Below are 13,839 nucleotides of genomic sequence, written 5' to 3'. Positions count from 1 at the left end.
AAATATTGAAAATGAAGTGATTATTTTGTAAAGTGTTTAGAAACTGAAAACTACTAAATCTAAGAATGTGTTTATTTCATTGTAGATATGTTTTATGTTGAGAATGTTCATACACTCTACATGGCTTTTTAGATATTAAGCCATAGTTATGGTATGATCATTTACAACAACTCTGAGCTAATTAATGTTTGCTTTTCAAGCATGCAGCTGTTACTCTTGTGTCTCCTGTAAATCACTGTGTTACTATATAAACTATAAAGTTTTTGGGACAGGCACAGAACTTATTATTACAGGTGAGTTTTTTGGCTTTCAACATTTTACATTATTCATGTATTTATTTTATGATGTATGTACATACATATATATATATATATATATATATATATATATATATATATATATATATATTTGGTCTTAATCGGAAACAATCTAGATAATTATTTTATCAACGTTTTTTTGCTGTGAAAAATATAAGGCAGTTAGGTGAAATTTCACCAAAATGACGAGTGACCGCAGCAGTTCATATAAAATTGAATACCTAGCCTTCCATCATGAGGAATGTGTTTACTGTACTGTGCTGTCTCCCATTGTATTGTGATTTTGTTTGTCTCTGTACGGCGCTGCGGATGCCTTGTGGCGCCTTATAAATAAATATTAATAATAATAATAATAATAATAATAATAATAATAATAAAATGAGGAAGGTCATTTGAAAATGGACATTTTAATGAAAAACTACCATCATTGCAAATACTGTGTTTTGCATTTTATTATCTATTACCACAAGAGATATGCATACTACAGGAGAAAGAAACCCTAGAGAATTTGCATGAAAAGTTAATGCCAATTGTTTAAAATAATGTTGTTGTTTTCAATTGAAATTGAAATTTATATTACACTACTTATTGAATGGTATACGAAACTCAATAACCTGAGCTATCCAGCTCAAGAAATGATTGTATTTTTTCTTATGCATGTTTCAAATATACTATTCTGCATTACTGCTACCACTACAGATACTAAATTATATTTTATATTATATTAAAGCTAGAGATGAGCTAATATCCTTATAATATTCAGTTAAATATTTGTGATTATGGGCCAGATGTTTATTTTCTTAAAATTGATTACATATGTTGTAACTTTGTTATGTTGTATTAAATAAGTTGTTGTTGTTGTTAAAATGCCCTGCATATTGAATTATAATTTTCATAATTCTATTTCTAAAAGAATATTTTAAAATAAGCATTTTAGTTTAACAAACTACTTTGTATTACTCGAAAAACATGTGAAACATTCTGAATTGTTTTGCTCATTTACAATGTCAATTCTTCTACTTACAACATTCAGATTTTATGAAGAAAACTGCATAAAATCTAAACAAACTGTTATATAGCTACCTGAAATGTTTAGTATGGTACAAGTAATTTCACTCATAAATTAATGAAGCTCATAGCAAATCCTACAATGTTATTAGATTCATCTCCTAAGATGCAGCCTTTGAAATAGAATATAGTTTTTAAAATTCCAGTATAGACTTAGTCCTTTATTATCTGGTAATATAATAAACTTGCATGCAGCTCTGAATACCTTCATCTTATTTGATAAACCTATAGATCAACAATTGCATATATTGTGCAACAATAAAACAAAGTTCTGGCAACTTGGCAAAATCATGTTGCAAATGCATATTTTGCATGCAGGGAAAACACTGCCTGCTTTTGCATATAGCACGTAAATACCAGGTAACTTTATTTATACACTGCCATTTAGAGTTGAGCTAGGAGGCAACACACTCCCAACCCTAAATCTGTTTGCACACTTTAATGGACAGTAAATCCTGCAGTTTGGGACTGAAAATGGTTGGAGTGGCAATTTGCAAAGTGAATTTACTCCTTAGTGAATTAAAATATGACATTATCATTGAAGAATTATTTACTTTTTTTTATTTCTAACTGTTTAAACTTTCTGCCTGTAATTTCAAATTTATATACTTGTGTGGTAAGACTGATATAAATAGTTAAATAGAATTTATGCTTTTTTGTCTTCTAAAACTCCAAAAGTTAAATATTCTAATTCCCAGTAAGCGAAACTACTTAACAATATGCAATTTCCAGTTATGTCTCTGTTCAACATTGTTAAAATTGCCATTTTGCATAAAATCAGCATTTGACATAGTGAGCACTATTTTGATGGGTGCTTCAGTTGCATTCACCGGTGAACAAAGTGAAAGTTGTTGCAGCACAGACAGATGTGGAAAAACTGCAACTAAAAACACTTGTAATTATTCAAATTACTGTTAGAACTAATATGACGCAAAACTACACTCACCTAAGTATTACTTTATAAAGGGTTCACACAGAGGTGGATCATGCTTTGCCGGGCCCTAGAGCAAAATTCGGATGAGGGTCCTGCAAGTCTAAAAAGGGTTTCACTGGGAACATACCTGTTCCTACATATGCTCAGATGAGCGGGGGCATCAAGAGGGTAGACCAACATTGCCAGGCCTCCCTCACCTCTGGGCCCCGTAGTGCAGTGCCATGCAGTGCCCATAATTTTGCCACTGGGTTCAAAGAAACTGGTTAAAATCAAAACCCCTATTAAATGTTATGAGTGGATAAGCATGTCTCTATTTTTATTTTATTTGAAATAATTGGTAAATTCATCTAATATTTTGTATATTTGCTAAAATGAATAGAACATTATTCCTGCATGAAAACGTAGATGTCACCAATTTCGACAGCTAAAAGGAATATGTAAGAAGCAAAAAATAAATATAAATACCTTAATTGAAGCTAAAACATGCATCTGTAATACAGTTGTTTCTTGTTATGTATGTATAGTATATGTTGTAATTCATGGTTATGTCCTCCAAAGCTTTTTTTTGGTCCCCAACTTTCCACAAAGCTTATTAGACTCTGTTGGATGACAGCAATGTTTTTCTATAACGATAAGTCTTATAACAGAATTGGAAATACTTGGAGAAAACTGTTTAATTGAACTAAGTGAGAAAATTGTAAAATATAAGTTACAAAATACTGTTCATCTTTGTTGAAAAACATAAACAAGCTTATAATATTCCTCAACCACCCTCTTAACCTCACTACATTACCCTATTACCACCCTTTACACAATTTCACACTAGACAACTACCCCCGGACCAACATTGTTGTTTGACAGGATCATTTAGCTTATGAGTCACTTTTACCTTTGCAGTCTGGCTGTACCAAAATGCAAAATGTGGAGTTTAGCCTCATGTGTGAAACTCCCATTGTCCCATAGATTGTAAGCTTGCGAGCAGGGCCTTCTCACCTCTTTGTCTGTTTGACCCAGTTTGTTTATTAGTTTACTATGCTTGTCCCCAATTGTAAAGTGCTATGGAATATGTTGGCGCTATATAAATAAATGATGATGATGATGATGATGATGATAAACAACCATAGGATATTTGGATATATGCTCTACAGATCTGTATTATATTAGGGTTTTCTATAGATAATCTGACTGTGAATATTTTTTTAAAAGAAGTAACATGTGTTTCTTCAATGTGTGCCCTATAAATAAAAAACAACAACTTTGTTAAGAAATATGAACTGTGAAGAATTTTATCTGTTAGGATACATTTTACAAATGAAACATTATGTTTTTTTGTTTTTTTTCTGGCTAAATGTTCCAGCATATTCATTATATGCATGAAAATGTTGGACATCCTTTGTAGAACATAAGCTTCAGTTTGTATGTGTAAACTTCAATCAATGTTATTTTACAAATGTTATTGTGTGGGCTAAATCTGTACTATTACGAGAATATTAGTAATCAATCAATACCAAAAATAATTTATTTAAGAAAAAGAAACTTCAGAAAATATACTACATGAAAAGTTTGAAATTGGTTAAAGAGAGTGATATTCAGGCCCATGGTATTTCAAAGAAAATATTTACCTTTCACAAGTATCACCAGGGGAAAAAATAACAACAAAAAGAAAATAGAAATCAATAAAGAAATATATCTGGTGTAAAAATTCAGTATTGTAAATTGCAAGTAACATTTGTGTTTTTACAATAATAACTTTTCTGTTTTATTGATGCCAAAGTAAGTAGCAATGTTTAAAATTTCATGTTTGTTTTAAATGTTTCTTCTAGATAAAACTCTGAAACAACCAGAAGTGACCACCTTCATCACACCCGGGGAACATGTGGAGAGAACAGAGGTTGCCGTATATCTCTGCAGCCTGCAGAATTTCTTCCCTGGTGTGATTAAAGTGGCCTGGAATAAAGATGGAAGCGATGAAGAGCTGGAGTCAGAGCAGGGCGAAATTATACACAATATCGCCAGTGACACATACTCGCTGAGCACCTGGATTACAGTGGTAAAATCTAACCTGGACAACACATTTATATGCAAGTACAAGCACGAGACAACTAGTGGCAGATGGGAAAAAAAAATATTGAAAATTGAGTATGCTACAGGTAAATGTACACCATAATTAATATATCACAAAAGCACATTATGTGTTAGATCATACAGTTGGAGGTCATTTGTTTTGGACAAATGGCGTGATTTGCTATTTTACACTTATATTTAGAAGATACTGGTGTGGTAGTATTACTTATTTTTTTCTGTGATTGACTGACTGTCACATGACTTGTTGATTGCATCATTCACCCCATCCCACACCGCAAATTTCCAGTAACACAGAGTTAATTTGAAACAATAGAGTGAGTCATTCGTAAGACTATGGTTAAAGTGGTCTGGAACACAAAAGGAAGTGATGAGGAGCTGGAGTCAGAGTAGGGCAAAATCATACATAATACCAACAGTAAAACCTACTCACTGAATAGCTGGATTACAGTGGGAAAATCTGACTTGGCCAAAACATTTATATGCAAGTACAGCCATGAGGCATTACTAGGTGACTCTGAAAAAAACACCATTGGAAAATGTGTATGTTACAGGTAAACATACTTGCTCACTAATATATTAATTACATATACACAGTGGGCCTAATTCACGAAGGCACGCATTCTGAGCGCAACCTGCGTTTAGTATTAAATGCACATATTTAGGCTTTGCGTACTCCCAAATTCTTCAAAGCACAAATCTCAAGATACATGTGCTGTTGAAATTGGATATAGGCAGCTGTGCTCTACTACAAAAGTTATAGCATGCATATGAGACTGTCATCCCTACTGATCAGGACTTAGACTAGCCCTGTAGCTTGAGCAAGAGATACGTCAGAAAAAGAAGTAATTTTAAGAGGACCAGAACTGGATTCGGACGTGGCTGCATGCACTTGAATGTGACACTTCCCTATTCTAAATTGACTACTGCAAAATGACCCCTTCCCCTCCCAGCCCTGTTCACTCCCCGAAATTATAGGCTGTAGTAAGTGTCCTTGGTGTTTGAAGACGCAGTGGACAGGGCTGTATTCACGGATGTATCTCCCAGTTCTGGGCATGCGCAGAGTGATTTTGTGTACAATCCGCTTACAATTGGCAGATACGTGCCCCTTGAGGAATGTGATTTTTAGCTGTATCATTTGCACCATCTACAGGGCATGTGTAAATGCCAACTGATAGTGATGACTGCACGTATGCATGTAAGAACATGTGCTATAATAGAAACTATAAATAGCAAATCTATGTACAGTATGCATTAAGAACATCCTGGTTTATGTATTTCATGTAAAAAAATTCAACATATATTTTTATTAATGATTACAGTATTAATAGTTAATTAAATTAATTTTCTTAAAAAATTTGTGCATGTGATCTGATGGGATTTTATATATTGTGAACTATGTCCTGTCTGTCTGCATAAAGCAAGTAATCTATAGGAGGAGCTTACTTATACCCATATTCAAATGGAAACATTTCTTGAGATCTGCTTGTACTCTGATACTGGTGTGTAAATTACGTCCGAATTTTTAAGCGCTGGTCGCGACCACATTGTGTCCGAAGATGAATCAGGCCCATTATGTGTAGTTCCTTCTAGCAATATTCAGGTGATATTATTTATGTTGCTGTATAGTCATAAAGACCAGGGGCCTGATTCATTAAGGATCTTAACTTGAGAAACTTCTTATTTCAGTCTCCTGGACAAAACCATGTTACAATGCAAGGGGTGCAAATTAGGATTTTGTTTTGCACATAAGTTAAATACTGACTGTTTTTTCTGTAGCCAAGATTGCAATATTACACAGAACCAGTTGATTAACAGACAGGCTAAACAACTGCATGCAAGGAGTCACAGTCATTTTAATTTGTTGATGAGTCTGAGCATACCCATGTGTCTAACTATGGATCAGTATTATAGTTTGCTTATATGAGCTGATACATCATATTTGTTACTTATTTATAAATTATTTTAAAAATCCATTGTCAAGTAACCACTGGTTTGCAAGTATGTCCTGGACATATTACATACAGTTGTGAAATGTATTTTGTCTGTAATGACAGACAAAAGACATTAAGCATTACAATTGCAAACATGTTTATCCTAAACTGGGCTACATACTACAGAATATTACTGCAGATGTGATATATGTAACAATTTTACCAACGACTGAAAGTACTGATGGTCATGTGGTCTTCATCTCTTATTACCACCTGCTGAAAAGATTGTGACTCTGTAAACTCTGTAGGGATCTGCCTACACTGCTGTAGGTAATGTGCACGATAATTTCATGAATTTTCTGTAGTGTGTACCCAGCCTTAAACAGGTGGCAAATTTAAGTGTCTTGGGTAGTATGTAGGATGGAGACCTCATTTGTAGAAGGCAGAGCATCCAGATTCCTTATTTAATTTAGGGGATAAGAAGTGTGATCTGGTTATTGGGTAATTTGTCCAGAAAGTATATTATAGACAAACAAGCAAAGTAAACTCTACATGTAGACTACAGACAAGATCTGATAGGATATCAGAATGATGTGTTTTACAGCTACATGGTAATACAAAACAGCAGATTGAATTATAAGTATCAAGCTTGCCAATGTGTATTTCAGGAGATGTACCATAATTATACCTAATTACACCCATAGACTATATTTAGCATTAGCATCAGTAGCGTGCCTTATGCCCATGGGAGCAGGATTTGGGATGATATGGGGATGATATGATTATTATGATGTGTGTATATATATATATATATATATATATATATATATATGATAAGTATTGGAGTTTAATCAGTAAATTAGGAGTAGTGTACGATGCAAGTTTAGCCTTTTTCCCTTTTACTTAGAGACTAGAGCCTTAATGTGGGATGATTATTTGTAGTTGAGCACACAAAATGTACACACTGTTTATCCTGGACTAAATTAAAATGATATCCCTTTGTTTTATGTTAGCGTTATCTGGATCCGGTTAGTCTGGCATTAGTTGTTGGATTTTTGTTTGTTTGTTTTTTTTATATACTCCCTGGTCAGATGCCTCTCTGACGCTGACAACAATATGCACAGACTTACTGTTCCTAATGCTGCTAATACTTAGCACTAAGAATTCATATAAACAATAATATGATTGTACTTCTGTTTAGTAATAAATGTATTAAAGGGAAATGAGTATTCTCAAGAACATACCTATAGGTGTAATTAATCTAATTATATCTGCATGAGAGACGGTTTTTCCCAAGGACAGAATAGCAACAAAATACTTTACTTTACTCATTCTTCTCTTGTTGTAACATATTTGTTAACCTATAGTAATTCTCTTTTACAGAATATTATACCCAGAATAAAACATGCATTGACAATTACGAAATATCTGCAGGTAATTACTATTGTGTTGCCATCCAGTACTAAATGTCCATAAAATATTTTCGGAAGTTGTAAGCTCTATAGTTTCCTCCTGGATTCATCCGAGTTTGTTTGGCCCTAGCTCCAAATAATGTTTGATCACACTTCACATAGCTTATTATTAAAATCCTTAGTTAATACATATTGTTCATTATTATTAATACATATTGTTATTATTTATTAAATTAAAGATGAGGATAATATATTCTGTCATAAAGGGATTCACCACTCTCCCAATCACTGTTTTTAACAGGATTTTTGTTGCTAGACAAGAAAAGGGGCAGATAAATGGAAAGGCGACACAAGACTGTCACACATGTATGGGTGACGGGTTACTCATATATCGCATTTTCTCGAGCTGTCACAACACCCACCTTTCACATTTTGATACACAGCAATCAGGCTTTATGCTAGGAGACTTATAGACCCTTTAAAATTTAGCAATAATGACATGGAATAAAATTGTTGAGGCCAAGCCCTAAAGTGAATACAATTCTTTGCATAATAGAACAGTTTTGTTTACTTTTGGTGAGTAAATAAACTACCATATTTGCAGTATAGTTTTCTACCACTGGCAGTGTTGGGTTATGATAAAGCGGGTGGGGTGACTGTCCTGGGCCCAGATTAATAGGGAGACCCAAAGCTCTGGTCCCATCCCATCAACCAGAGCTTTGGCAGAGTACTATACCAGATCAGAAGGGGAGGGGGGGGGGGCGGGGGTATTCAAGCGTGAATCTCCTGTCCTCCACTGAAAACTCCAGCGGCACTACCATTTTCAATAACAGAGGGAATCACACTGCTGCTTTATGTGTTCTTTCTATTGTGAGTCCTTTCCCAAATGAAGTAGAAGTGGTATAAGCTGCTGTAAGACTAGGGCCCTCCTTTGTTGGGTACCACAGCTGGTAGTATCTTATGGGGGTGCAGAGAGGGAAGATATGGAAGTGTGATGGTAGTGGTGGTGGAGGAAGGAAAGTCGGGGTGCATACCTGACAAAGGGAGAATGGAGTAGGAAAATATGTGACAAGGGGATAGTGGGGGCATATGTGATTATGGAATGTAGACTGTTTTCATATGTGACAAGGATACAGTGGGGGATATATGAAAAGACGAGAGTCTTAGGGGATTGTGAAAAAGGGAGGATGTACAGATGTGTTCTTCATTAACTATCCTCAGGTTCCAACAAGAACCGTTCTATTGCATGAGACAGAGATTGTACCCTCTTCCTTAAAGTACTGTATATTTCCAAGCTGCATGACTTTTTGTGGTTTTAGCCTCACTTTTGATTGAAGATCTGTAAGTGTGAGTGTATACTGTATATATGTACCCACATGTACACTCAAAAGGTGATGATAAATCCACTCATATGGACAAACAGTGTGTGCCAAAATTATTTTTGTAACAACAGATGTAGCATTGGCATTTGAATAACAGCAAAATTATAGGGCAGAAGGTGTAATATATAGTATAAAAAGTGATCAAAAATTAATATGAAAAACTATGAATCACTAAGTCACCACAACTACTAAGTCTCACAATGTTTATTAAGCTCAAATAAATCACATAGGCAATTTATTGTGCATAGTTAAATGAGCACTGTCACTAGTAAAGCTAAAACTCCTTTATCAGACATTTATTATAAAGGCACAGTCAGTGGTAATTTGTACATAGATGGCAAGCTGTAGATGTAGCCACATTGTTCCGATTAGCCAGTATTACCACAGTTAGTACAAAGCAGTGGGAATCTCAAGTCCCAGATGGTATACCAGGAATTCAGTGTAACATCTGCTTAATACACCTAATGGTGAATCCTCAAACAATTATCATGCCACAACGGTTTTTAGAAACTGTTGTGTATAGGGAACTTGAGCTAGAGTTCTCACGCAACTCAAAGGCTCTTGTGTGGGAATATAGATGTTAAAGGAACCACTATCCCAAACTGTGACACTGAATCAAGCCAAAATGGAAAATGAAAGTGAATTGCATAAACAAGAACTGTTTCTTTATAATGACTCAAATAAGCAACAGGTCTTGTCACAATCCGATCAGTAATACACTGCGGTTCTAAAATACAGTAGTCACACAGGGAGAATTCAGTTTACAGCTAAGCTGCAGCAGAATGTCCATCTCTACCATCAAATCATAGCACTGATTGTGATAATCCAACCGACCGGGGGGTATTTAAAATTACTGTTATAATAAAAGCATCCACAATGAGGATTATAAAATCAATAGTTGAGTTTCCTTTTGGATGTCATTACAATTCTAACTTCTTCAATGGGAAAAATAGCATTTTTGGTAATATTGTCTTTACGTCTAGCATATACAAGCATACACAACATAGACCCCTTAGAGAAAAATAATATTGGAAGCTCTGAGTCAGTAGAGGCTGAGAATTTAAATTAACATAATGTAAGTTATATAGTTCAACTTCTATTGGGGGTATTTTCAAATGTGATGGATTGAAAAGCAACATTAAATACATGAAAACTGCTGGCAAAATACATTGGGCCTGATTCATTAAGGAAACTAAGGGAAAAAAATTAGTACGTTTTCTCCGGGACAAACCATGTTACAATGCAAAGGGTGCATATTAGTTTATTATTTTGCACATTAGTTAAATACTGACTGTTTTTTCATGTAGCACACAAATACTTGATAGCTTTATTTTTACACTGAAATTTACCGTTGATCTAGGACAGTGTTGGTTAACCTGTGACACTACAGGTCTTGTGAAACTACAAGTCCTAGCATACCCTTCCAGCAATAAGCTGCTATATATTGGTAAAGCATGCTGGGACTTGTAGTTTCAAAACACCTGGAGTGTCGCAGGTTAGCCAACACTGATCTAGGTCATGCCCTACCCCAACTATAAATCTGTCCCCACATTTTAAATTTAGCTCCCCCTCAAATACAACATCGTTTTGCCAAGATACAAAGTTACTCATTTTTCCTGATTAAGTTTCCTTAATGAACCAGGCCCGTTGTGTTTTCTATTAATCTTCCTATTTTTTCACATAACAAAATATTTTTATAAATTAAATGATATACTAAAATTACTTTCTCATACCAGATTTGACTTTTACATTAACAACATATGTTTATGAGGATATTTCTATATTAGAAACTGTCTCTGGTCTAGCAATTAATTAACACATACATTTTGTGCATGCTTGGCTAATGAGACAGTGCTAAAATAATGACATTGTTTGGTGGCAAATATGGAGAAAAGTAAAGCACATTCCAACTCTTTCCTCCATATTTGCCTTCAGATGTTTTGCATGATCTTCCATTGGAGAAACATATCAGTTGGAGAAGTCGGTTGTGGAGTGAGGGCACTCACACATGGTAATTATATTAGTCATAACTCTCCGAGTTGAAATCCTCCATCACCTCTCAGGTGGCAAAGGTCAGTTCTGCTCCGCTTAAGAGCAGAGGTGCATTATATGTATTAATGAAGAAATATATGTGGTGCCACTCTGTGCCTAAAAACGGAGCACTAGAGCTCTTTGTATCCATATAGGGCCTCATGTAGAGTTGGATGCAAGTCCAAGTCGTAAGCACAAAAAGCACATTTGCAACTTCGCATGTACAGTAGCCAAGGATCCTTCTCAGTTTATACTCAGACTGAGACGGATCTCCCCCTTGCACCTCTCTACACTTAGAGATATGAAACGAGGGAGGTTGTGGAGCCTAGCAATGTAAAGACGCGTTCACTCTCCTTACATGCTATGCTGAGTTGGAAGCAGCCACAGATAGGTCTCTAGGAGACCTATCTGTTGCGGGTACCTTTTCCTGATGCAAATTCTGTGCTAATTTTGATGACCATCAGCATAGACCTTGCAGTATTAAGATAGAAGAAAAACAAAATGAAATTTAAAAACAAAACGGCAAGCAATTCCCCCACCTCAATCAGCTTAACCAGCCCTAGTGCGTGCTGTTTTTTGTTTTTATACACATATTTATTAATTCATGTATCAGCCTTACAGGGCCACTGTGACTGATACACAAGTGTATCATGCACACCGGTCCATAAGGCAGATAAGTTACACTTGTTATATGAGAGTAAATTTCATCAAATTCTATATCAGGCCCACAGTATGTCTAGATAATAATGTATATTATATTTGTTTTTTCCTCATATTTGCCTGTATAAAAGTGTGGCAGTGTATACCGTTGTATGATAAAAAGTTATTTATCAGCATTTGAATAAAATATCCGTTTCTCTTTTTATATATCTTTCAGGTGATGTACATGTTTACCCTACGACTTTCCGAGCAGTACAACTTATCTACTCTATGCTACTTTTGAAGAGTTTTATGTATTGTCCACTCTTGATTTTTGTTAAAAACAAATTGAAGTGAATGTCTCCTTACAAAAGCATATTCTAATCATTTTTTTAACTTAAAAAGTTGCCTGCGTTAAATACTGAACAGCAGTTCTTTAGAATATACTTTTTGCTTATATTTCAAGATGTTTGCAAAAACATTACTTTTACTATAATAATATATTCTTCAATATAATAATATTCTTAAATAATATAATATTCATAAAATAACCGTGCAATTTACCATATGCTTTCAGTGTTCGCAAACTTTGTAACCATTTGTGCATTAAATGTTCTATCAACTGACTCTGTTTATATTGATTATATTTTATCAAAGTATAAGTTTTTTGAAGCATTCAATCATCTGTCCATCCATCAGAGAAAAAATAAGGGATGAATTAACAAAACAAAATAGCAATAAACATATAACAGAAAACAAAAGCTTTAAACATAAAATGATATGTACAGTAACTTTAATCATTCTTATAATGGTATAATTCAAAAACAAGTAGTATACATGAATGTTGTTTACACAGAGGTGTATATGGCCCCATTAATGAATATTTTCTATGGGTTAATCTGAAATGAGTGAACGTTGGCTTAGCTGCTGCCACTCCTCTCCTCATACTCTTTCACATAGTCATGCAGAGTATCATGAACTGCTAGCAGAAACTCACCAGGACTAGGAGAATGGGCCTACTGCCTTATTCAATCACCAGGAATCCTTTAGTTAGGCTCCCAGATCATCTGTGACAACAATGGGGAGGTTTATATAGCGAGATATATAGGGAAATTATTTTTTATATAATTTTATTTTAAAAATGCACATTAAAAAATGTATTTCACTGCAGGAATTTGTAACTTCTGTTTTTACGCCATAAGGGTACTGCTCCACGCCTGCACTTCTCATTGGTCTAGAGCAGTGGGATTGCCTGATAAGCATGCCAATCATCAACACCATAGAGACTTTCCTGGGCAAACTGCAAAATTGCAAGTGTACAGTAACACACAGCAACCAATCACACATTGGTCTCCTTTGTCTAACTTGCCATAGATTAATTTTAGCAATTGAAAAATATGAAAGTTTAATAAAAAAGTGTATGTGTAAAACAATGGATTCACAGCTAAATCACAAGACAGTTGTCTTTATAAAATAAACCAAACTGTGCTTTATTCATTGAGGGCCTCATTTAGAGTTGGTCGCATTTGCCTTAAGAAAAGACAGAAGCAAAAAAAGCATACTCATGTATATGTCTCATGATGTGCATACAATATAATACTATAATAAAATGTTATATAATCAAGAGAGAATCTTGTTTAGACAGTTATTAGTAAATGCAGAAGTTGCATTTTCCGTATACAAAATAATTAACTACAAACACCTCCATATCTTCTGTTTACCCACTTGAATTAAATGGGAATCTTATTTCCTGCAGTTGTTAATTGAAATGTCAATTAAATAATGTGAATAGACAGCTGCAAATTCAGTTATTATAGCTGCAATGATAATGATTTAAGTACAATCAGTTGGAGAGGTCAATACCCAATCAGACAATCAGAAGCAGCTATTTAGTGCAGCTGATAGTCCTCATCATTATTGCATATTGCTGAACCAGCCTCTAGTACCTGCAAGAGATGCATTTCTGGGGATACGTCTAAGATATTGTATGTAAAATGTTACATAAAGTGGGTGATATTCTGTAGGGTAATAAAATGTTAA

At 34.5% G+C, this 13,839-nt stretch overlaps 1 protein-coding gene across 1 annotated transcript in view; it reads left to right on the top strand.

The window, feature by feature from the left end:
- LOC142159457 (immunoglobulin kappa light chain-like) overlaps window positions 1–12,278 on the top strand; it is a 34,452-nt gene extending 22,174 nt beyond the window's left edge. The window contains exons 4-6 of the mRNA XM_075214357.1: window positions 4,143–4,469; window positions 7,719–7,769; window positions 12,038–12,278. Coding sequence (XP_075070458.1) covers window positions 4,143–4,469; window positions 7,719–7,769; window positions 12,038–12,156 — 497 coding nt within the window. The 3' untranslated portion in view covers window positions 12,157–12,278. The remainder of the gene's footprint in view (window positions 1–4,142; window positions 4,470–7,718; window positions 7,770–12,037) is intronic.
- Window positions 12,279–13,839: the final 1,561 nt, after the last annotated feature.

Source organism: Mixophyes fleayi, chromosome 5, assembly GCF_038048845.1.
Source record: "Mixophyes fleayi isolate aMixFle1 chromosome 5, aMixFle1.hap1, whole genome shotgun sequence".
Classification (NCBI taxonomy): Eukaryota; Metazoa; Chordata; class Amphibia; order Anura; family Limnodynastidae; genus Mixophyes; species Mixophyes fleayi.
This window is presented reverse-complemented; position numbering and strand designations above follow the sequence as displayed.